This window comes from Bos grunniens, chromosome 22, assembly GCF_055505025.1.
Source record: "Bos grunniens cultivar Pamir isolate PY7600 chromosome 22, Bosgru_T2T1.0, whole genome shotgun sequence".
NCBI lineage: Eukaryota > Metazoa > Chordata > Mammalia > Artiodactyla > Bovidae > Bos > Bos grunniens.
The window spans coordinates 4,715,558-4,742,520 of record NC_141186.1 but is presented as its reverse complement, the minus strand read 5'-3'; the positions used below and the strand labels follow the sequence as shown (position 1 = coordinate 4,742,520).

The 26,963-nt window shown below is 39.2% G+C and overlaps 1 protein-coding gene across 24 annotated transcripts in view; it reads right to left on the bottom strand.

The window, feature by feature from the left end:
* The window catches only part of RBMS3 (RNA binding motif single stranded interacting protein 3), a 797,532-nt gene that overhangs the window by 216,644 nt on the left and 553,925 nt on the right, over nt 1-26,963 (bottom strand). For 2 of the 24 annotated variants that reach the window (XM_086365598.1, XM_086365599.1), the window contains exon 7: nt 25,007-25,800. The exons of the other annotated variants lie outside the window; for them this stretch is intronic. In XM_086365598.1, the coding sequence (XP_086221724.1) occupies nt 25,787-25,800 (14 nt within the window). In that variant the 3' untranslated portion in view covers nt 25,007-25,786. Of the gene's footprint in view, nt 1-25,006; nt 25,801-26,963 lie in introns of those variants that run through there. 24 annotated transcript variants of the gene reach the window in all.

The following is a 26,963-nucleotide window of genomic DNA, read 5'->3' as shown; positions in this document are numbered from 1 at the left end:
CTGAAGCAATAAATGTCACTCTTCACCTGATGAAGACTTTACCAGAAACATCAATACACTTTCTCTAGAACAAGTGAAAGGAACAGGGTCTGTCTCAAAAAACGTTTTATCTGGAAGTCATACAGGAAAATTATAGAAATGTGACATTTGCTCGGGGCAGATGTCCCCGAGACAAGAGAAACCTGTATAGAAACATGGGCCATGGGGCAGAGCAGGAAAGATGCTAAGTGAGGATGTTATCTCAGGCTGGAGTCTAGACTCAGCCTGGTCCTTGGAGGAGTTGGAGAGCAAGAGTGGCACCACCAAGCTGTCCTTCCTTGCAGAAAGATGGCTGGTTTTTTATACCCTAGGTAGGCCAGTCATTGGCTCTTGACTTCTAGGAGAAGAGAATAATCTCCAAGGAATTTCTGATCAAAGTAGGTCCCTACTGCCAACAGTAATTCCTACGAGAAGAGCACAGGCATGGACTGTCAGCATCCACAGAGGCTGGTTGGGGGGTTGGTGATACAGCTTGATGACAGGGATCTGGGCTGGGGTACCAACAGGCTTCATTAAGGATGTCTTTGGGTCTTCCTATAGTCTATCATAGGGGAATGAAACTTGAAACTCACAATGAAACTTACAGGGGAAAATTTTTGCTACTTGATATCAGTTCAGTCACTCAGTTGTCTCCAACTCTTTGTGACCCCATGGACTGTAGCATGTCAGGCTTCCCTGTCCATCACCAACTCCTGGAGCTTGCTCAAACTCATGTCCACAGAGTCAGTGATGCCACCTAACTATCTCATCCTCTGTCACCCCCTTCTCCTCCTGCCTTCAATCTTTCCCAGCATCAGGGCCTTTTCCATGAGTCAGTTCTTGATATCTGAGCTACTTCTGTAGCTTCTTCTGAAAAGGATGTCTGCTCAGGATCAACCACCATTTAAGGATCTTGGACAGGCCTGTGCGCAGGGATCCTTGGCATTTACATAGCATGATGGAAATGGGCAACCTGGGAAATTCTTTCACCTCTCCAGATACCATTTCTTCCTCCGCAAAATGTAAAACTCTTACTAGGCTGCCTCTAATTCGTCCATTAGAGCAAGTTGTCCTGAGATAATAAATTGGCCTCTGAGGATATAAATTTAGAACATGTTTGAAAACATGAAATGAACTTACAGGATTTGAGATCTAGTGTAAATTCTGGGTCTGGGAAAAGCTCCTCTGGCAAGGTGGTGTAAAAGCCTTGAGAGCACAATCCATTTTCTTTATCTTTTATTCTGAGCTGAGGGAGTTGTCCCTTTCTGTTACTAGCTTTTCTTTAAAAACAACCCAAAGAAATATGAACTAAACACATCATATTCATTTTTAGTCAATTGGAAGATAGTGAACTAAGACATTCTCCATTGCCCTCGAGTCTTCAAACTGTTGTTGAAATTAAATTAATTGTTAGGGAGCTCAGCTCGGTGCTCTGCGATGACCTAGAGAGGTAGGATTGGCTTGAATAGGAGGGAGGCTTAAGAGGAGGGGATATATGTATACATAATAGCTGATTCACTTTGCTGTGCAGCAGAAAGTAACACAATATTGTTAAGCGATTATACTCCAAAAAAGATAAACTGTATCATCATTCATTTCTAATCTGTTGCACATGAAAGATATTACCTGAGTAAAAATTTGCCTTCCAAAATCATAAAGCATCAGTTCAAATGCAGTTCTGCCACCCACCACCTGGAAGACCTTTGGCCATTTACTGAGCTATCCTAACATTCAGTGCTATTTTTAGTTTACAGATGGGATTAAGAAGAGTATCCTTTGCAAGGAGTTCTGAGGATTAAATAGAACAGGGCTTAGAAAACACCATGCCTTATACACAATACACATCAAACACTTCTTCCTATTTCCTTTTGCATCCTTTTATTCTTATACTTGTTAGTATAATGCTCTTGGAAATTTCTGAAAGCTGAGTACTTTTCTTCCATTTTGATATCAGTCAGATTGGTCATTAAGACCCTACCTGGCTTGTCCATGGTGTATATTGATGATGCCAAGCTCAGAGATGAGATGGATTGAATGATGACTTTTAGTCTTAGTTAGATAATTCAGTTTGTAGTAATAACATTAGTCTAAGATGCTGGCTGCAATTTTAAGCATCACAAGCCATGAGTCTCCTACAGCTGTTGCTTACCTTACTAGTGCATGGGTTCTGCTAATTATTTCACACAGTGTATCTCTGGTTTGAATGGTTCTTGCTACGCATCTCCATAAGAGCAAACACAGCTCCTGATCCATCAGATAGGCCTCTTTTATGAAAATGTCCCTTGTTATCCCATCTGTTTGGCTCTTTCTTGGATTACCTTCTAACTGTATATAGTCTAGTTAGGCATTGTGTTTGTTTTCTATTGGTATAACAGGTCCACAAACTTGGTGGCTGAAACCAATACAAATTGATTCTCTTGTAGTTGTAGGCTAGAATTCTGACATGGGTCTCACTGGGCTAAAATTAAGGTGTCACCGGGGCTTGCACTCTCTTCTGGAGGCTCTAAGAGAACATGTACTCCCTCATCTTGTTCACCTTATAGAGTCACTCAGATCCCTTGGCTCTGATCCCCAGCCCTCCTTGTTCAAAGCCAGCATCACGGGTCAAGGTCTTCTCATAACATCACTCTGACCTTCTTTTTTGCCTTCCTCTTCCATTTCACAGAACCCTCATGGTTATACTGGGCTAATAGAGGCAACCCAGAAGAATTTCACTATTTAAGGGTCATGGATTAGCACCTTTCATTTTATCTGCCGCCTTAACTTCCCTTTGTCACAAAGCATAACATTTTCTAGGTCCTAGGGGTTAGGACTGGATATTTTTGGGGGGTGAGCAGAGGAGGTGTGTCCTTATCATCATAGAGTTTATAATCTAGTGGGGTAAGAGAGAGATACAAGAAGCAAAGTAAGCCAATAACCCGATGAATGATGATAAGTAGTGATAATAATTGAGAAAGAGATAAACCAGGTGAATGGGGTTAGAACCTGAGAGGGGAGGCTCTGTATAGATAGAACAGTCAGGGCAGCGTTCCTAGAAAGGTAACACTGAAGCTGAGGCTTGGGGGAGGATACTGCTGCTCACACGAATGGCGGACCAAGCAGAGTCAGCAAAGACTAGGAAAGGGAATGAAGGCTGGCTTTCCAGGCAGGAGGGACCACACTACAAGTTTAAAAGGGGAAAGAGAGATTGGTCCACTTAGTAAACTACAGAGAGTTCATGGAGTTAGAGTATCATAGGCTTGGGGGAGGATGAACCTGAATGTGTTAGCTGCTCAGTCATGTCCGACTCTTTGCAACCCCATGGACTGTAGCTCACCAGGCTCCTCTGTCTATGGGATCTCTCAGGCGAGAATACTAGAGTGGGTTACCATTCCCTTCTCCAGGGGATCTCCTCGACCCAGGGATTGAACCCATGTCTTCTGCAAGTATCCTGCATTGCAGGTGGATTCTTTTACTGCTGAACCACTCGGGAAGCCCACACATACATATATTATATTTTAATAAAAAGAAAAATTTCAAGTTAAGCCGTAACACAACTCTTAGCATGAATTAAGAGTGTAAAATAATCAACAAGGAACTACTGTATAGCACAGAGAACTCTACTCAATATTCTGTAGTAACCTATATAGGAAAAAAACCTGGAAAAAATGAATATATGTATGTTTATAACTTTGCTGTACATCTGAAACAAATACAACATTGTATATCAACTATACCTCAACATAAAATAAAAATTAAATTAAAAATGTAAACAGTCTCACTTCATTGCCAGAAAGAGTGAGATGGTTAATTACTTGAATTCATCAATAAAATACAATGGGTTCCTCCTGGTACCACACTTGACTCATCTGTCCTTAACATTTTCAAATGCTTCACATAAGATGCCTCTGAGACAGTGGAGGATTTTAGAGTACTTCTTAGCCAAATACCAAACCCACTGCATGGCACCAGAAGACATCTCAGATGTAATATGGCAGCCACCACTCCATCACAGGTAGGCACACCAAGGTTATTACAGCTTGCCCAATGTCAGACAGAGCGTCGGTCACGGACAATCCAATCCAATCCATATCTCCCATCTCCCTCATGCACTCTCTCCAGAATATCGCTTTTACTTTTCTACTCTGCGTTTTGGGTCCCAAAGCCAATAATTTATGGCATATATTGTCATTGGATACATTGAAAAATGTAGACACATCAAACCGAGGCTGGAGTGTCGGAGAGAAACTCAATCTAAAGCCAAAATTAATCGAAGTGTCCCAGAATCTGACATTGCTAGAAGAAACATTGCTGTGACTCTCAATTTATTCCACTGAGAAAGTGCAACGTAATATGTTTTAATGCACTTTCTGTAGGTCTGCAATGCAAGTTTGATTTGTTTTCCCCAGAAGCAATTTACTTTTAAATTCCAAAAGCCTCAGACGTCATTGAAGAATGTTTTGGACTACTTAATCATGGCAACAGGGATTAAACTGGGAAACTGGCAGAAATAGTTTGCTGAAAATTAGGCATTTCATTGGTCTAAAGGAAGGGAAGAAGAAAACTGTCAAATACTTGCAGCCGCACACTCGGAATTAGGAAGTGGCAAAGGGCGCTGAAAGACAGGTGAAGGAAGTGTGTCTGAGCACGTGTGAGAACGAGGAAAGCGCCGCCCTGCCGGACGGACCCAAGGCGCATGCTTCTGTGCAGTCTGCAAAGGATAATCACATGGATGAGTTTGAATTAATGACTCATGAATGAGCACCTCATGGGGAAAGGGTGTTCCACAGGAGTCAAGTGACAATTGACTTGGAAGAAACACAGCCAGACATTATCTATTCCTGATCAACTGTTTTCAAGTCTCCATTTCCTGATGACAATTACATACTCTCCACTTTCATCAAAATCTGATCTGGCCAGAAGACAGAAAGAAGCGAAGGGGAAAAAACAGGAAGAACTTAATGGGAATCACAACCATGCTGGTTGAAAATGACTCAGCCATGGTTCAGTATTATATTGACTCTAGGAATAGTACTAAAGGGGGCCACGGGGTCCGCTACTGGGTCTCTATTTCTTTAGTATGCTATTTCTTCTTAAAGATGCTTCAAATGGTTTATTCTCATTCCTCATCAGCCTCCATAAATATCATTTGCTCTCGGATACCATCTTCCAAAATGGAAGGTAACATGCCATTCATAAATTTAACTTTCCTATACTAAGTAGGTTATCTGAAAGTATTTCTTGTTCCTGCTGTTTTCTTCCCCAATGCACACTGACTTTTATATTTAGATTCAGTCAGAAATAATGAAAAGTTAACAGAACACACAATTACTAAACTCAGTTCATATCTTTCAAAGTGTACCTCTTAAAAATTTAAGTGCAACATATTTAATTTAAAAATGAATAATAATAAAAAGATGAATAATAAGAGATATTTGACACCTGTTTCATTTTCCACTTATTTTTATTTTATTTCATTTTGGGGGATTATGCTGATGCCAACTTTCTTTTTTTTTTCTTTTCAAAATAATTTTTCAGTTCAGTTCAGTTGCTCAGTAGTGTCCAACTCTTTGTGACCCCATGGACTACAGCACACCAGGCCTCCCTGTCCATCACCAACTCCCAGAGTTTACTCAAAATCATGTCCATTGAGTTGGTGATGCCATCCAGCCATCTCATTCTCTGTCATCCCCTTCTCCTGCCTTCAATCCTTCCCAGCATCAGGGTCTTTTCAAATGAGTCAGTTCTTCGTGTCAGGTGGCCAAAGTATTGGAGTCTCAGATCAACAGCAGTCCTTCCAATGAACATTCAGGACTGATTTCCTTTAGGATTGACTGGTTGGATTTTCTTGCAGTCCAGGGGACTCTCAAGAGTCTTCTCCAACACCACAGTTCAAAAGCATCAATTCTTCCATGCTCAGCTTTCTTTATAGTCCAACGCTCACATCCATACATGACTACTGGAAAAGCCACAGCTTTGGCTAGACGGACCTTTGTTGGCAAAGTAGTGTCTCTGCATTTTAATATGCTATCTAGGTTGTTTATAACTTTTCTTCCAAGGAGAGTCCTTTAATCTCATGGCTGCAGTCACCATCTGCAGTGATTTTGGAGCCCAAAAAAATAAAGTCTGCCACTGTTTCCACCGTTTCTCCATCTATTTGGCATGAAGTGATGGAACCGGACGCCATGATCTTTGTTTTCTGAATGTTGAGTTTTAAGCCAACTTTTTCACTCTCCTCTTTCACTTTCATCAAGAGCCTCTTTAGTTCTTCTTCAATTTTTGCTATAAGGGTGGTGTCGTCTGCATATCTGAGGTTATTGATATTTCTCCCAGCAATCTTGATTCCAGCTTGTGTTTCTTCCAGTCCAGCGTTTCTCATGATGTACTCTGCATAGAAGTTAAATAAGCAGGGTGACAATATACAACAGCCTTGATGTACTCCTTTTCCTATTTGGAACCAGTCTGTTGTTCCATGTCCAGTTCTAACTGTTGCTTCCTGACCTGCATATAGGTTTCTCAAGAGGCAGGTCAGGTAGTCTGGTATTCCCATCTCTTTCAGAATTTTCCACAGTTTATTGTGATCCACATAGTCAAAGGCTTTGGCATAGTCAATAAAGCAGAAATAGATGTTTTTCTGGAACTCTCTTGCTTTTTCCATGATCCAGCGGATGCTGGCAATTTGAGCTTTCCTTTCTCTGCCTTTTCTAAAACCAGCTTGAACATCCGGAAGTTCATGGTTCACATATTGTTGAAGCCTGGCATTCAACAATTTTGAGAATTTTGAGCATTACTTTACTAGTGTGTGAGATGAGTGCAACTGTGCGGTAGCTTGAGCATTCTTTGGCATTGCCTTTCTTTGGGATTGGAATGAAAACCGACCTTTTCCAATCCTGTGGCCACTGCTGAGTTTTCCAAATTTGCTGGCATACTGAGTGCAGCACTTTCACAGCATCATCTCTCAGGATTTGAAAGAGCTCAACTGGAATTCCATCACCTCCACTAGCTTTATACATAGAGATGCTTCCTAAGGCCCACTTGACTTCACATTCCAGGATGTCTGGCTCTAGGTGAATGATCACACCGTCATGATTATCTTGTTCATGAAGATCTTTTTTGTACAGTTCTTCTGTGTGTTCTTGCTACCTCTTCTTAATATCTTCTGCTTCTGTTAGGTCCATACCATTTCTGTCCTTTATCGAGCCCATCTTTGCATGAAAAGTTCCCTTGGTATCCCTAATTTTCTTGAAGAGATCTCTAGTCTTTCCCATTCTGTTGTTCTCCTCTATTTCTTTGCAATGGTTGCTGAGAAAGGCTTTCTTATCTCTCCCTGCAATTCTTTGGAACTCTGCATTCAAATGGGTATATCTTTCCTTTTCTCCTTCACTTAATTTTTACTGAAGTATAATTGCTTTACAATGTTGTGTTACTTTCTACTGCATAGCAAAATGAATTAGCCACACATAATATCCCCTCTTTTGGAGTATCTTCCCTTACAGGTCACCACAGAGCACTGAGTAGAGTTCTGTGTGTTGTACAGTAGGTTCTCATTAGTTACCTGTTTTATACATTGTGCTGCTGCTGCTGCTAAGTCACTTCAGTCGTGTCCGACTCTGTGCGACCCCATAGACAGCAGCCCACCAGGCTCTGCTGTCCCTGGGATTCTCCAGGCAGGAACACTGGAGTGGGTTGCCATTTCCTTCTCCAATGCATGAAAGTGAAAAGTGAAAGGGAAGTCGCTCAGTCGTGTCTGACTCTTCGCGACCCCATGGACTGCAGCCCACCAGGCTCCTCCAACCATGGGATTTTCCAGGTGAGTACTGGAGTGGGGTGCCATTGCCTTCTCCATAGTATATATGTGTCAATCCCAATCACTAAAAAACTAATCTATTTAGGTGCTAACTGTGATCAAACATGACTATGTACTCTATGCCAATTTTTATGGCTTACAACAGTTTTGGGGATATGGAAATGACTGTTTTTAAAAGTTTTTTTTTTTGTTAAAAATAAAAAGAACTATAAATTACAATCATTTGCAATAATAACCTTGTGTTAAATTCTTTTGAATCCTTGCAAAATCTGGGCTTGACTGTTAAACTTCAACAAAGCAAATCGCCATCAGAGGAATGCTTAGAGGTTGTGCCAGTTAACACAAATCTGCTAATTTTATACCCAAATGATAGTCACAGCAGAGGCATGCTGGCATGCTCACTAGCATCTGTGTTCTGTTTCTCCTGGGCACACACAGACACCTCCCCAGTCTTCTGCATTTGGGGAGCCAAGTCATGTGGTGGGGCTCTGTGCAGCGGGAGGTGGAGAGGAACGCACGTGACCGTGGAGTAGGTACGCAGGCCTTTTTATTTCATCTCTTCTTCTCTCTTCCCCTGCCTGCCCGCTGAATAGAACGGGACAAGGACTCAGAGGCCTTAGAAATGGTCAAGTCATATGATGACAGAGGCCTGATTCCTGTGCCTTGCTGAGTGCGGGCATGGGTTAGAATCCACATGCCTGATGCTCTGACCACGCTGCATGATGGCAAAATGCAAAATCAGCCTCACCGAGTTTTGATGGGGAGCTAACAGTAGCCGCTATAATAGCTAAAACATTTATATGATTTCACCCTCACAACAAGCTGTTCTTCATTTTCACTATGTTAACCATACTGTCACAAAGAACATACTGAGACTCAGAAGGGAGAAATAACTGCCTTCAACTTCTAACCAGATGTCAGGACAAAGCCTGTCCTCTGCAACATGACACTGTACTGTTCCCTTAAAAGAAATGTGGAGGCAAGGAAGCAGAGAAAGGAGCTACAATTGTGAGTTTGGTGTTTGAAATTGTGAAAAAGGACACTGCAATTTACAGCTGTATAGGGCAGCTGAAGCAGGCGGTCTCAGGGTTGGGACGCATAAGGGAAACAGTCAGGGAGGAGACATAGGAACCTGGAAATTATCTTCTGTGATCAGGGCTGATGAGTCCCTGCATCCAAAGTAAAGTGACCAGCACATCTATTAGCTTGACTGTAGCTGGAGATGAGACCCCAGGGCTGCATAGAAGTGCCTGGAAGATGGGAAATGGGGATGGATGAGTGGATGTCTCCTCAGTCCCGCCTGGACCATTTTGTCCATCATCACAAGAGGTACTGCTATACTACTTCTTACCATGTCTTTTCCCGACATGAATTGTGAGAAGAATGTTCAATCAATGCTTTTAAAATCTTTTAAACAGATATTCTCCGGGAGCATGTGGGTAGTAAATGCAACGAAGAAGAGATGAAGAGCCTGTAGGGTTATGATTGATACCTGACTAAACTCCCAAGGGCAAATAATCCCAGGAAGTCATTTTATTCTGCTTTATTGGGAGAACATCAAAGCTAAAGGGTGTTTTTTGTTTGTTTGTTTGTTTGTTTGTTTTTAAGGAATTTCTAATGATGGATCTAGTCCCATCACTTTATGGGAAATAGATGGGGAAACAGTGGAAACAGTGGCAGACTTTATTTTTTCGGGCTCCAAAATCAATGCAGATGGTGATTGCAGCCATGAAATTAAAAGACACTTAGTCCTTGGAAGGAAAGTTATGACCAACCTAGATAGCATATTCAAAAGCAGAGACATCAATTTGCCAACAAAGGTCCGTCTAGTCAAGGCTATGGTTTTTCCTGTGGTCATGTACGGATGTGAGAGTTGGACTGTGAAGAAAGCTGAGAGCCAAAGAATTGATGCTTTTGAACTGTGGTGTTGGAAAAGACTCTTGAGAGTCCCTTGGACTGCAAGGAGATCCAACCAGTCCATTCCAAAGGAGATCAGTTCTGGGTGTTCTTTGGAAGGAATGATGCTAAAGCTGAAACTCCAGTACTTTGGCCACCTCATGCGAAGAGTTGACTCATTGGAAAAGACTCTGATGCTGGGAGGGATTGGGGGCAGGAGGAGAAGGGGACAACAGAGGATGAGATGGCTGGATGGCATCACTGACTCGATGGACTGCGTTTGGGTGAACTCCAGGAGTTGGTGATGGACAGGGAGGCCTGGTGTGCTGCGATTCATGGGGTCGCAAAGAGTCAGACACGACTGAACAACTGAACTGAATTAATCTGAATAATGGAAAAGACCTTGAAAAATTCATCTCTATGTTTATCTGTAGAAGAACAAATTCCTCTAAAACTAAATGTTCTAGTTTTAAAATTTTGGTAAATCGGAGGGGCAAATCAGCACTGTATCCGTGTGAAATGGATCTCCCTTGTCCTTCAGTGTCCCAGACAGAAAAAATATCATCATATGTGTGTAAAGAAATCCTTTTAAGTATTGTTCCCTCCTTCTAGGGTTTAAATGAGATCATACAGTGGACCCTTGAACAATGCCGGGGTTGGGAGCACGGAAAATCCATGTATAACTTTAGAGTCAGCCCTTGGGACATGCAGTTCCTCATCTGTGGATTCAATTAACCTCGGACTGCGTAGGACATCAGTATGTATTTACTGAAAAAACCTGCATATACACGGAATTGAACAGTTCAAACCACTTTTCTTCAAGGGTCAACAGTATACATAAAGAACATAATCCCTCAAAAATTAAAGTTTTAAAAAACACTATTTTTTTTAATAGTAAAATAGGTATTGTATGTATGCTAAGTCACTTCAGTTATGTCTGACTCCTTGTGACCCTATAGACTGCAGCCCGCCAGCCTCCTCAGTCCATGCGATGCTCTAGGGAAGAATACTGGAGTGGGTTGCCATGCTCTCCCCCAGGGGATCTTCCCAATCCAGGGACTGAACTCAAGTCTCCTACTTGGCTGCATTAGTAGGCAGGTTTTTACCACTGGTGCCACCTGGAAAGCCCTAAAATAGCTATATGGACAAGTAAATTATGATAAAGCCATGCAACAGAATACTGTGAAGCCATTTTTAAAAACGAATTGGATCTGGGAACTTCCCTGGCAGTCTAGTGGCTAAGATTCCATGCTCCCAATGTAGGGTACCTGGGGTCAATCCCTAGTCAGGGACCTAGATCCCCCATGCTGTAATTAAGAATTTGTATGCCACAACTAAGATCTGGTACAGCCAAATAAATGAACAAATATATTTTTTAAATGAATTAGATCTGTATTATACAATGCCAATAAAAAATCAAGCTGTCAAAAATATTTATAATGTCTTTCCATCTATAATTCAAATCTCTGTGCTTCATTTGGCATAGAAAATATTTGGATATATATGTATGAATATATATATTATATATAAAGGGAAATTGCTTATAAATATATATGTATATATATATGACCTGGGTTGGGAAGATCCCTTGGAGAATGGAATGGCTACCCATTCCAGTATTCTTGCCTGGAGAATCCCATGTACAGAGGAGCCCTGGGGGCTACAGTCCATGGGGTTGCAAAGTCAGACATGATTGAGCAACTAACACACACACACACACATAACTTCATATACTGCCAAATGTTTTAATTTCTTACAGTTAGAATTATGTAAATAAAAGGTAAAAGTTTAAACTATAACATTAGGGCCTTATTTCTAAGCTCATCTTGCTTTAATTTTAAACTGGCAACCAGTCAGATCTACTTTCCCAATAGCCACTTGAATTTTTCTAGGAAACACATAGGGAGGAGCAGATAGAAGATAATAATAACTATGACAGTTATGACCAACCTAGATAGCATATTAAAAAACAGAGACATTACTTTGCCAACAAAAGTCCATCTAGCCAAGGCTATGGTTTTTCCAGTGGTCATGTATGGATGTGAGAGTTGGTCTGTGAAGAAAGCTGAGTACCGAAGAATTGAAACTTTTGAACTGTGGTGTTGGAGAAGACTCTTGAGAGTCCCTTGGACTGCAAGGAGATCCAACCAGTCCATTCTAAAGGAGATCAGTCCTGGGTGTTCATTGGAAGGACTGATGTTGAAGCTGAAACTCCAATACTTTGGCCATCTCATGGGAAGAGTTGACTCATTGGAAAAAACTCTGATGTTGGGAGGGATTAGGGGCAGGAGGAGAAGGGGACAACAGAGGATGAGATGGCTGGATGGCATCACCGACTCAATGGACATGAGTCTGAGTGAACTCCAGGAGTTCATGATGGACAGGCTTGGTATGCTGCAATTCATAGGGTCACAAAGAGTTGGATACGACTGAGAGACTGAACTGAGCTGAACTGAACTGACTCTCTAACACAAGTGATTTCTAAGCTCTTTTGCTTTACTGCAAACTGTTACACAAACGACTGAAAATGAGATGTCAATTTCAAATCTCTATGCAGTGCAACATAGTTTTCTGAGGGAACTTTCTAGGAAAATGTCCTAACTCATGCCACTTCGGGGCTGTTATGCCAAGAATCTTATGGAAATATTAGTTTTTAACAACAAATATAAAGCTTTCCAGAGCTGGTTGTAAAAGATTTATCACTTTTTGAACTAGGTATCTGTGATGACCCATAAGTGAAAGTAAAGTGAAATCGCTCAGTCTGTCCAACTCTTTGAGACCCCGTGGACTATAGCATACCAGGCTCCTCTGTCCATGGGATTCTCCAGGGAAGAATACTGGAGTGGGTTGCCATTTCCTTCTCCAGGGGATCTTCCCAACTAGGGATCAAACCCGGGTCTCCAGCATTGCAGGCAGACGCTTTACCCTCTCAGCCACCAGGGAAGTATGATGACCCATAAGACATATTAAACCCAAAGAGTGACTTTGATAAAAATTTCCCTAAGCAAATGATTAAGGATCTGCAGAAAAGGAGAGCCACAAGTATGTTCATCACAGCATTATTAATAGTAATGAAAACTGGAAACAGGAGTCAGGTCCAATAACAGGGAAATTAGCTAAATTTTATGGCAAATGAAACTATAAGAGATATATTTACATGTAAAGGAATTCATGATGAACTACTCAACAAAATAGCAGGTACCATAAAAATGTATACTATATGAAATTATTGACACATATACATATATGAAAAAATATCCATGATCAAATAAATGAATTCAGGAAAATACATATACCCTCTCCCCAAATAAGTAATATATTTCTTCAGGGAGAATGTGTTTTACTATGTGGTGGTGGTTTAGTCACTAAGTCATGTCCGACTCTTGCAACCCCAAGGACTATAGCCTGCTAAGCTTCTCTGCCCATAGGATTATCCAGGCAAGAATACTGGCTGGAGTGGGTTGCCATTTCCTTCTCCAGGGGACCTTACTGACCCAGGAATTGAGCCCAGGTCTCCTGCATTGCAGGCAGATTCTTTATCAACTGAGCTATACTATGTAGGTGTGTGTACACACACACACACATAAATATATATAAATAAATAATTTAGATGTTATACAAATCAAAAGTAATCAAAAATCAAAACTCAATGCATCATGACTCTATTGTTTGGGAGGAGAAAAAAATTCAAGAATGAAATGAGAAATATGAATTTGCTTACTTCAATCCTTATTATTGTCTTCCCTGAGAATAAAAAGTCACACACACACACACATATATGGACACCTGTGTGTGTGTATGTATACTTGAAATGTCACCTGGAAGAAGACTTATTAGATGCAAAACAGCTATAAGACAGTTTGTACTGGGTTGGCTACAAAATTTGTTTGAACTTTTTGGCCAATGCAATATATGTCAATCATTCACTTATACAGAAATAACCTGCTATGGCACATAAGTATATAATGCTCCCAGGACAACAAAAAGGAAGCCTAGAAAGTTTTAATTTTAAATTAGGAATAAAAAAAAATTATAACTTGAGATCTAGAGAATTGGAGTGCTAAAGAGATCATCTGTCTCTAATTAGACATTACTCATCAAATCTCCTGTTCTTATCCATTCAAATTATCTTGTCAAGATTACTATCTTTATAAATAAACACTGTCCTAATTATCATCAGGGTGAAAATAATTGTTTTTATTAACTACAATCCAGGGACTATGCAGTTTATTTATATTTCTAACAAAATGGCTTATTTGATACTGACAGAGACTGAAAATGATGTTTTCTGGATTTAAAAAAAGCAGATTCTTTAAACACTGTGTCAATGCTATGGTAAAATGAAATAAAATTTGAAGATGTCCTTTAAACATTGATTCCTCTGTCCATTTCCAACTTGAAAGTACTAAGAGGAAACATAATCAAACTTAGAGTATAGAAATAGAAGTTTAAATACTTCTGATATATTTGTGCCATCATCATATACATACTTTGTGTGTGTAAAACAAGATAATCATGAAAAAGGTAAGTTTATTTTATACCAAGTACGCAAAATATTAAAAATAAAGCTAATAAATATATGAATATTAACTGAAATTTTAAAAAGAACTTTCAGATAAATTCTTCATTTCTTTCACTGGTACACAAAGTTGGCCCTTTTTTTTTTCTTTCAATATTATTCTATTCAACTTTTGAAGTCTGAAATAGTGGCAAATGACTATTTTTTGGGCTTTAAGTTTTATTTTATCTTCTTCATTGACTGCTGGGAAATAAATGTGAATCAGTGCTAACTAGATCTTTGGATCATTCCATAGTTACAGACAAATAAGCAGCAGCCACATTTAAGTTCTTTGTTGCCACTGTAACAAATCACATTTGAAATCAGTATTTCTTAACTAACCATTTAATTAACATTAATTAATTAACATCCTTACTTAGCAGAATTCAGCAGGAATTCTTAAAATATCTTTAAAAAAATATTTAAATGAAGTATAGTTGGTTCACAATATTGTGTTAATTTCTACTATACAACAAAGTGATTCAGTTATACACACACACACATACACACACACACATTCTTTTTCATACTCTTTTCTATTATGGTTTATTACCGGATATTGAATATAGCTCCCCGTGCTACACAGTAGGACCATGTTTATCCGTTCTCTCTATAACCCTCTGCATCTGCTGATCCTGAACTCCCACTCTGTCCGTCCTCCAGCTCCCTCCTCCCTGGCAACCACAAGTCTGTTCTCTGTCTGTGAGTCTGTTTCTGTTTCAAAGATAAGTTCATTTCTGTCATATTTCAGATTCTACATGTCAGTTATATCATGTGGTATTTAACATACTTTTCCAAATAGCCTCCACTTATTAAAATATAAAAACTGCTATTGTTATCATAACACTTTTAAACTCTGTTATCCAACGTATTGATCCTTCCCGTTTCTCACACTTTTCTTATTCTTTTCTTCCTTTATAATTAAATTTTTTTCAAGATGAGAGAATATGTCTAAGTGACAGTCAAACATGAAACAGGATGAGCCCCGTGATGATATCTTACTATAAGGACTTGGGTCCAGTAGACTTTGTTTAACCCATCCTTAGAGTGATGTGGGATTAGGGCATCACATCTTATGCTAGGGTGCTTTACTGAACAGCTGATCAGAAGATCTGCTCCAGTAGGGTATAAAATTCTTTCCTGTAGTGGGGAACTGACGTGTTACACTGTAACTTCAGCGATGTGTTTTATTTTACCCTCTGTGTTTCAAACTGCAAGCTCCTTTGGCATTTTCCTTTTCATTTATCACTTGACTTTAGAAGGCAAGAGATTTCCTACAGCATATTCCACTGCATGGCTGACAATATCAATTCTACATTTGATACATTAGCAAGCAGAAGGAAAGAGAAGAAGCCCAATTGGGTATAAATAATTAAATTTGTAAAAGGTCAATGAGCAATGGCAGGCAGGATAAAGGCTGGATAAGTTGTGGTGCTTTGTTGCTTCACCACAGACATATTAAAATATGAATATTATCTGCTTCATAGCTAACAAAAGAGATGAAGGACAGCATGCTCCCAACCAGCATGGAAGCTTGAACTGGGCTGATAACCCAGTATTGACTTGTTAATTCTGCTTGAAAGGAAAGTTATACAAACCACAGGTTCCTATACACTAATGTTAGAGAAACTCATTCACTTATATTTAAAAATAAAGCCAATGTGACATGTGGTATGCTTTGAGTCAAATTTTGGTGATGCTAATTTAGAAAAAAAAAATCTGCGTTTGCTTTGGCATAAACAAAAACAAATTTGGAATTAAGCTGCAGGGGAGAGGAAGAAAATGGTTAGAATTTGAAAATAGGAAAATATCACTTTTCGCATTACCCAAACCAATACATTTAGGTATTAGATACATACATGTATACATACGCATACACACACACGCACGCACGCACGCACACACCACTTCACATGGCATTTTATTCTCATGGTGGGGCTGACCTATATCTAGTGGTCTTGCAATGTGTTGCTTCATGTAAAAATACACTGTGGAAGACCTTTACAAGCCATCACATCACCATCTTCTTTAAAACGTCTTCATAGTATTCCACAGTACAAGGTAAAGTTTTCTAAATACTATAAAGAAAAATTTATTATTGAGAGACATGTGAGTTGTAGTACCAGTCGTTTATATATTACTAGTGCTGCAGTGAATATCTTTGTATAAATACCTGTATGCATATATTCTCCATATAGGATTATGCATGTTTTATAAGCTAACACATAGTACAAGATCACCCCAGTTAGATTTTATGTTGGGCAGAAATCATACAAAATATTTAATTTCACTTAATTTTGTTTATTCCTGGAGAAGGAGGTGGCAGGCCACTTCAGTATTCTTGCGTGGTGAATCCCATGGACAGTGAAGCCTGGTGGATTACAGTCCATGGGGTCACCAAAAGTTGGACATGACTTACCAACTAGACAACAAGAACAATTTTGTTTATTAAGGTATTAGGTTTCTTGATTCATTATGGAGAGGATTTGGGAAAGCTTAGAAGCTAGATGTATGCAGAGCAGAAAGAGATAGTGGCTTAGTTATTGAAGCGGTAGCATTTCTGTCACGGTGTGATAGGAAAAAGCAATCTTGCCACTGACAGCTTTATGTTCTTACTATTTCATTACAGGTACTTGTAGGTCCCCCTCGGTCGGACACTTCTTAACAGTGTCCTCTTAAGGAAGTAGGACATCATTTATTTCTCTGCTTCTAAAGGTTTTCCTGTTTAATTGTCCATTAGCAAATTAAAGCATATATTTTCACTAACACCCAATTTACAGCTTGATAATGTCTATAGTCAAAATTGATTCACTGTGACATTAGAAAGTGAATACAGATGTTCATGACTCAGATACCTGTAAAATTTGAAAGACAAATCCACTTTGATTGCACTGCAAAAGAACACAAATCCTTTTAGAAAAAGCAACTGCAAATACTTAAATTGTAAAAAACAATAAGCTTAAAAAGCATGTAGACCTTTGATCAATATTCAGGATTCAATATAGAACAAATCAGTAGGTGTTAAAAGAAATAGAATTCATGATGTACTCTAATCAAGTGTGAGAGAATACACCGTAGTCCAGAAACCTGACATTATTTTGTAATAATTATTAAAGACTGATGTTATTCTAGATGGAATTTACAAACTGAGGTGGTGAAGGACTAAAGAACCATGATTTCATTGGTCTCTGTCTCTCCAGGACACTTCACACATTCTTGTAAACTCTGTGTTAAGTCTTTAAGTCTTTGACCTGATGTGAGAATTACCCACATAGGTCTAAATACTGGGTCGGCTTCATTATCCATCAAAAATCTGCCAGCGGGTATGGTCAAAAGAAAGTGTGAAATTATTCTGAATTTTGCAGGATAATCTTCCACAAAATAGCACATATTATATAGCACACTGTCCTGGGTGACTTAAAAAGTTAGATATATAATACACACACACACATATATATACATACATACACACACATACATACACAAACACACATATATATACATACACACACACACACACACACGCTGCTCTGGATCTTAGTTGCGGCAAATGGGATCTTGTTCCCTAACCAGGGATTGAACCCAGGCCCCCTGCATTGGAAGCACAGAGTCTTAGCCACTGGACCAGCAGGCAAGTCCCCTGGGTGACTTCTGGACTCTGTCCCAACAGACTGTCTGTGCCTGCCTTTTTCCTCGCTGAGACTATGGGGAGGAGAGCACGTGGATGAAGCACTGTCATTTGTCTGGTGTGAAAGCCTTGCACAGGGACAAGGTGATATCAAAGTGACAGGAAATAAAACCAGTGGTTGAAAAAATAAATTTTGCGCTTGGGAAGTATGGTGCTATTTCTTTCCCTGGGTTCTTTCTTCCATCTCTACCTTCTTTCTTCTATCTATAGGTTTCCAATTTGTTTGAGAAGCGAAATATGGGTCATGGATCAAAACTTAAGTTTTTAAAAATCTATTATGCTACAAATGAAACAGAGCAGGGTATATCTCAGAGACATTCATACTCCTCATACACTTTGAAGACAAATTTGTGCTAAAACCAGATATTAGAGGGAAGTCAATGTGAGAGGGAGAGAATTTTTAGCCAAGTTTGAATCCAAGTGAGGGAACAGAATCTCTATTTGTTCATTTTTAATATACTTAGAAATCCAACAATCCAGTTTCAGACCAGATAATAAACAAAAGGATTTAATACTACTAATGGTTTCAAAATAAGACAATTAAATGGATTCAAGAGGTATCCCTGGAAATCTCAACAGGATTTTGCCACAGACATCACACCCCCACACCCCCACACTCCTTTGCCAAGAAAGTCTGATACAATGTAGTAAGGTATGTTAGTCATTAGTCTAGTTAAAGCAATTGGTATCTTCATTCATATATGAGGAGAAAAACATCAAAGATTCATCTTGTCCTTTTTTTAAGGCATACTGCAAGTTAAGGGTTCATTGCGGGCTATGTAAGTGAACAAACGCTTTCAACAGGAAAGAATTCAGAAATAGAATCTTCCCATGAAAAACATGGACTATCTCTAGAAATAAACTGTAAAACAAAAGAAGCATTTTAAAAAACATATGAAGTTCAGAGTGTTAAAGAGCAGACTTTGTTATCACAGGTCTTACTATTTCTTAAAAGTAATAAAATAGTAGACTTGCTTCTCAATTATCAGAATACAGTTTATCTAATTTGGGGAGTTAATGTGATGGATCTTAAAACACATAGCTTTCTTTTTTACCATTTACTAAGCTCTAGGCTGTCTTTGAATTACTTGGAATGTATTCAAATTACATTAACCCAAAGAGAACATGTATCTATATATTGTGAATAAAACAGAACATATATCTATATATCATGAAGCTAATTATAAATTAGCTTGCTGCTTTTGAACTGTGGTGTTGGAGAAGACTCTTGAGAGTCCCATGGACTGCAGGGAGATCCAAAAAGTCAGTCCTAAAGGAAGTCAGTCCTAAATATTCATTGGAAAGACTGATGCTGAAGTTGAAACTCCAATACTTTGTTCATCTGATGTGAAGAACTGACTCATTGGAAAAGACCCTGATGCTGGGAAAGATCGAAGGTAGGAGGAGAAGGGGACAACAGAGGATGAGATGCTTGGGTGGTATCACCAACTTGATGGACATGAGTTTGAGCAAGCTCCAGGAGTTGGTGATGGACAGGGAAGCCTGGTGTGCTGCAGTCCATGGGGTCGCAAAGAGTTGGACATGACTGAGTGACTGAACTGAACTAAAGTATAAATTATTTGAAACTATTTTGTGATCTTGTTTTTCCTCCATTAATTTCTCAAATTAAGTCAATGTCTCAAAAGTCAAAGTCTCAAATCAAGTCAAAAGTAGACCCTTGACTAATGGATTCTGAACTGATATCTATGTATGTATGTTTTCAAGGAGGGCAAGGCAATCCAGTCCAGTGTTCTTGCCTGGAAAATTCCGTGGACTGGACACCTGGTAGGCTACAGTCCACGGGGTCGCAGAGCTGGACACGGCTGAGCTCCTAAACAACAACAATAAATGAATCTTTTCCGTCAGAATTTTCTTATCAATTTTATGTCAAACATGAATATATAAACATGGCCACACTTCTTTGATCAAAAGGATACACAAATAATTTCAGTCTTGTTGCCTTTTTTTTGAGGGTAAAGGTAAAAGACCAAGTTTTCTCAAATCTAACATAAATAAATTTATATGCAGCCTGGTGATTCTAGGTAAATGAATTAACTAGATAGGGATTTCCTTATCTAAAATCATGGGTTTGAATTAGGTGTGCCCTGAGGATTTTTATGTGCTTTTATAATAAATCGGAAATGGTTTAGAAGAAAAACACAAATATTAGAAGAACTTATTGTTCATTGTTTATATATACAGATTCTGCCACATTAGATGTCAATCTACTCAATTACAATTATTCATTTGATAATAATTGCAATAATTATCATTTATGGAGAATGGACCAGGACAACAATTTATATTCTTTGTTCTTTATCTGCAGTTTTTCTGTAGCTTGAGATTGCTATATGTCTGTCTATGTACACATATACATGAAATTGCCTCAACACGCTAATGGGATACACTTTCTCACTGCACTCTAAGACACTACAGCCAATCACCTTGCAGACTCTAAAGATCACATTAAGTTGATAGATGCTCCTAACAATTGCAGCTTTCATCTTCAACACTCCTCTGTCCTTAACTTTCTCTCCATAGAAACTATTCACATAAACCTACAGTGATGAGATGAATGGAGGCAGGTATGCTCCAGTGGAGGCACTCTATGCTGCCATTAAAGAGGATTATTTATGTTTATTCACGTACTGAAAGGTTCTTCAGTACTTTAGTCTTTTTGTGAAGCATCTTTATAGCCATCATCAAATTTCAATCTAAAACAGAATATAGGAAATCGAGATTAAGTGCAAAGGCCCTGTGGTACCCAGCCCTATGCATTGACCTCTGTTACCATTTGAATATAAGATACATTAAAGCTTTGATTTTCAATTTGGCCTTCAATATATAAAGTAAAACTGGTTTCTATTATCTTTCCTTACTGACCTATTAGAATACACTATTTTTCAATAGAGGACTATATAGGCCTGTTAATTTATTTTGGTTATAGGTAAAGGAGGAAGGGATTAAACAGGTAAGCAAGTGAACAGGGTTATGTTAGGGAGGAAGTTCTAGGACAATTTTTTTTCTTAACAAAAGGGTCCCAGGGACTGGGGATGTTTGACAAACCCTGTAAAACATCAAAATATTGTGATGTAGAAGAATCTATATGTTCTCTGTTGTCATTTCCAAAAAGTAAGTCACTATTAAAGACTAAAACAATTTGTTAAATATACTTACCTTTGTTAAAATATGGGCAGTATGGAATACATACAAACTGCTCTGGCCCCTCAGAAAATTACATTAGAGAATCTTTAAATTACATATTATGCCTAATTACACATAGTAGTGTAGTTTGGATATGTAACCCTGGGGTCTGATGGATGATTTGATGCTGTAGAGATTTTTCAAATAAGCAAGGATAGTGATGATTGCCAAATATTGGGCTGAAGTCTTTGTAGAAAACATCTCATAAATTATTTTAGTCTCTGGATACTGTATCATTTGAAATTTTACTTGCTACACTTATAGGAGATTTCTTTTATAAGAAAAAATTATAGAAAGCAAGATCCTTGTAAGAGAAGACTCAGCATTGAGTCTTTAACTGCTAAACTGTTTTCTTTTCCTCCTTCCCTTTCCATTTTTTAATCTTAATTTTTTAAGGCTTAACACATAACTAGAGGGATGGTGGAGGCAGAAAATGCTGTCTTGGTTAGAAATTTGATCCCTTCTCCAAAACCATTCAGACCATCAGTTAACAGAGTTGAAAGGGATAGGGCGGGAATACCACTGAAGATTCCCACCCTGCCACCCCCGCTCTGGCTCTGCTTGAGATGAACTCACATTGATTAATTTTTGAGAGGCTAAAGGTGATTAGTATTCTCTGTGTTGACTTCAATTCCTAGATGTCATTCAGTGTACCTGGAGCATCTATCATGTGATGTGAGCAGACAGAGCTAAAAGGGATCAGCAGTGACTACAAACCTTGTAGAAGGTATTCATGTGGAAAGCAGGCTACAGGAAAAGGTATCAAAATATCTGGGCAGCATCTTCTACATATTTGCCGATATAACTAAAGCTCTCAAGGGTCCAGGGGTGGGGAGATGCTTCTCTACTCTCCGTGCAGAGACAAATGGACAGAGGTAGCCAGTCATAAATCACAGAATTCCTGGGTCAGCTTTCTTCCAGTTCTTACTTTTGTTTCCATCAATGTAAATTTTACATGTAAATGAGGGTAGCTCATTTCAATGAAGTGTATACTTTAAATGTATTAACATGAATTATTCAAGGACACAGCAGGAAAGCAACAGATGTACCCATCTGACGGGGGTCATGCTTAGTTTCACTTGATGAATGTTTGTTTTGTTGCTTGAAAAATTAATGCAATAAAATATTTAAAATGAATAAAGAGGTTTCAAATTTACTTGGAGAAAAAGAATATTTCCTTCCAGGAATTTTTTTTTTTGATGTGCCATTGGCATTAAGTAGGATTGTATTAGATAGTTTGTCTTGATGTTCTATGAAAGTTGCAGAGAATATTCATTAAGTGTAGCTGTGTGAGCACCGATTATGCATTGAGAGAGAAATTTGGAAATGTGAGAAACTCAAACATACTGTATCACTCAGATATCTCAGAAAATAAGTAAGAGGATGGACAATTTGAAACCGGTTATTTGGTGGAGGAAGATCGAAGACAATATACAATCTGAATCATTTACTCCTCTGTGTTCAAAGCTTCTTTAGTGGTCTTCTAATCTTGAAACATATTTGCAAGTCATTAAGTCAAGCTCCATTTATGAAGAAAACTCAACTGTTATCTCCTTAATGAGAATTGGCTTCTCTTATGGGTAAATCAATGGCATTAATTGTTATTTTTAACTTTTTATTTGTTTATTTTTTGCTGCACTGTGTGGCTTGTGGGATCTTAGTTCCCTGACCAGAGACCGAACCTGAGTCCTCAGCAGTGAGCATGTGCGGTCTTAACCACTGGATCAGTGAGGAATTCCCTCAATGGCATTTTGTAAGATAAACCTGCCTGAAACATTTGCTAAATTATTATAGAAGTTAAAGAAAAAAAATACAATAACAGAAAAAATATAATAACTTTAAGGATCATACAATCCACTGTATGCTTAGTGGAGAGTTCCTGGTTTCTCGTCATGCGGCCTTCTACCATTATCCCTGGAGGTGACAACCACTTAGAGACCTGTGTTTTCCCCTTGCATCAGCTTTCACTCAACCAAAGTCAATCAAAATAATTGATTTTCAACCCCTCTCATATACTTCCTCATCATTTAAACGAGAAAATATTTTCTCCAAGTATTTATTTTTTCAATTTTTTACAAAAAGTATCTCTAAGGGTTTTAAAAAACAATTTTCCTTCCAAGTGAAAGCAGAAGCTTTTCTCAGAGAAAACTTTGCAGAAATTCCCTGGGACACTGTCAGAGAGAGTTTGAGTGAGTACAGGCCTCAGCATCCTGACTCAGTGCCTGGTGCCGACAAGCGGCTCGGAGGAGCTGCTGCTAGGCCAGCAGCGGGAGTGCTTGCCCGCACTTGTGCAGAGAAGGAGAAGACGAGAGTCACCCTGCAGGCTCCTGTTTCCCTTACTGCTCCCCAGCTATGTGCTATAAATCAGCAGAGCCGTGTGACCAGCACTGAAATATAGTCACTCGTATTAACTGTGCTCCCAACGAATGAGGCGCATTCACCTCTGCCAGCACAATAAAGGGCCCTACCAAAGCACGACACAGGGAACGCAGGGTCGCTGAGGCTAACAGGCCCTTCTCTGCACCGTGTCCAAGATCTGAGCTCCAAGCCTAAATCTTATGGGTAAACAATCTTATGGGTAAACAGTTTTATCTTTTTACTGAGCACTTACTGGTTCTTCACACGAATCCTTTGATTTATCTTTAGCAAGCATCTATATTGACTCCCAATCAGAAACAAACATAAGACTCTTCAGCAACTTTGAAAGCATTCTCATCTGTACTGTGAGGATGTAATTACTTACATCATTAACCTAAGAGTCATCTGAGAGTCATTCTGGACACCTTCCTTTCCCCCTAACTAACACAGAACGTCTCACCAGATCTTGTCTTTTCAACCTAGAATATAACTGCAAATGTTCATTAACATTAACAATAAATGTAATATTAAATTAATATCAAATATTAACATTGTTAACAATAAATAAACATAATCCGGGAGATGAGTGTCTCTACCACCCACCATCAAGCCATCTTTAGCTCTTTCCTGCGCCCAGCAATAGTTTCTAATGGTCACCCAATTTCCACTCTTTTTTCCACTATAATCTAATTTCTACACAAGAATTAGTATAAATTTTAAAAGATATAAATGGGACTGTGTCAGTCCCCTGCTTAAAACTTCCCAGGGCACTTAGACTTCAGTCCTGACCTTTAAGGAGGCCTGCGGCTCTGAGGGATCAGACCAGTGCTGACCCCAGCCTGTGATGAAGCCCTGCTCCCTCCTTCCTGGGCTCCACGGGCATCCGTCGTCCTGCAGTTGCACAGACCCCACTCCTTCTGCCTCAGGGATTTGCACATGGGTTCCTTCCACCTGTAATGCTCCCCTCACCCCCACTCTTTACCTATCCATGTCCATTTCAGGTCTGAAATTAAATAGTCAACCCAGAAAGCTGTTTCTTTTTTTTGAGAACTAAAATCAGTTCAGTTCAGTTGCTCAGTTGTGTCCAACTCTTTGCAACCCCATGGACTGCAGCACGCCAGGCTTCCCTGTCCATCACCAACTCCTGGAGCTTGCTCAAACTAATGTCCATTGAGTCGGTGATGCCATCCAACCATCTCATACTTTGTCGTCCCCTTCTCCCCCTGCCTTCAGTCTTTCCCAGCATCAGGGTCTTTTCTAATAGGTCATATCTTATTTTATTGTGTTCTGTTTTTTTTTTTTTTTTTTTAATTTATAGCATTACACATTTGGGGGTTCTTTGATTATCAACTATCTCCCACTCAGACATTAGCTTCATGAGTTCAGGGTCAATAATTATTTTGGTTGCTGCCATATTTCCAAGAGCTTCAGTAAATATTTGTTAAAGTAAAGGAGTAAATTCCAGTACAGATTCACTCCAGCAATTTCACCAGATATGTTTTTCCTGTTGTTTTTTGTTGTTGTTTAGTTGTCTTGCCTAGATCAGAAAGTAATTAGGGCTGCTAGCACTCCACTCCAAAACTTTAAGTGGTAGAGTTTAGGATATGTTAAAGCAAGGTGACAGTGAATAAATAATACTGACCTCTCTTTGTGTTGGTGCTGATGATAAGTATTATTACTAGACAAATACTTACTAAGTACTTACTGGAAGGTGACTCTCCATTAAGGCCTTCACATCTATAACCTCATCTGACTTAATAATCCTATATGTGTGTGTATGTGCTAAGTTGCTTTAGTCATTTCCAATTCTTTGTGAGCCCATGGACTGTAGCCCACCAGGCTCCTCTGTCCATGGGATTCTCCAGGCAGGAATACTGGAGTGGGGTGCCATGCCCTCCTCCAGGGGATCTTCCCAACCCAGGGATCCAAATGGCATTTCTTATGTGTCCTGCACTGCCAGGCAGGTTCTTTAGCACTGCACCACCTGGGAATCCCCTCATAATTCTATGAGGTAGGTGGGATTATTGTTCTCCTTATACAGGTGAAGAGACTGAGGCACAGAAGGGTAAAGTCACTTGCCCCCCCCAGTCACACAGCTAGGAGGTGGCAGAGCTGGGCTTCTGATCACTGGTTCAGATTCAGTTCGTGCAGCCTTTTTATCCTGAGGAGCACGTGGTGGTAGAGGACGAGGTGAGGAAGCTTGGTAAGTATCAGAGTGTGGAGACAAAGCATGAGGGGCCTCCACTTCAACAGAAGAACTTCAGCTGGAATATGACATTCATCTGGGGATGCCTGTCTCAGAAAATAAAGTTGAATTTGGATCAAGCACATATTTTTTGATAACTAGAACTGAAGCTGTGAAAAATGAATGGTAATTATGGATGAGTCCAGGAACCAAGGTTTGGATATTGTTCTAAATCCATTTTTCCCCCTCTTTTTACTCCTCTGTTACTTTTAGATTGAGAATTCCAAAGGTGCAAAAGAGAAATCATAGCATTATATGGTTAACAGAGAACTATGATGATACAACACTGTATTCCGGTTTGGATGCTAAAATTTACATTAGTATGTCATTAGACTTTAGATCACCAGAGATAGAGCTCAGTGATGTTTCTGGTTAACTGAAAAGATTCAATAAACTACAACAGGATTTAAAACAACTTGGAAATTAAGGTATAACAGTATCTTCAAATTAAAAAAAGTAGAATCTGGTCATTATAGGAAAAAAAATAGATTGGTGAGGATTAAGTATAGGAATAGCCATTATATGCAAGTGCCAATTCAAATTTCCTATTTATGTGTCCAAGATATTGACATGTAACTGCAAAATGCACTGATGTGTATGTCACAGCTCTGTTAAAGGAAGTCTTTTCTGGTATATCTGCCAACAGGTTATTAGTGGACCCACCAGGATATCTTAGAAGAGGAAGGTCTGTCTTTGTTCTCCTAGCTGAGTAGATGGGAGTTTTTGGACTAGAGGACAGTTCTAGCCGTTTATTGATGAGCTCAACTATGTGGCTCAGTGGTACAGAATCAGCCTGACAACACATGAGACACTGGTTCCATCCCTGTGTCAGGAAGATCCCCTGGAGAAGGAAATGGCAACCCACTCCAGTATTCTTGCCTGGGAAATCCCACGGACAGAGGAGCCTGGTGGGCTACAGTCCATGGTGTAGCAAAAGGGCTGGATACGACTCAGCTGCTAAACAACAACTACAGTATCTCTAAGGTAAGAAAATCCTCCTTCCTCAATGATAAACAAGATCTAGTCCTTATAGATTGGGCCTAGTTCAAAGCCATCTTCCAAAAATGGATTTTCTGGAAGAAAATAAGCCACTGAGAAGCTATTTTAATAATGATGTCAGCTAAAGTACACAACTATTTGTTGCTTTTATAATTTATTTGTTTAGATTAAAAAAAAATAACAGCCAAAGATGATAGGATAAGAGGCTTTT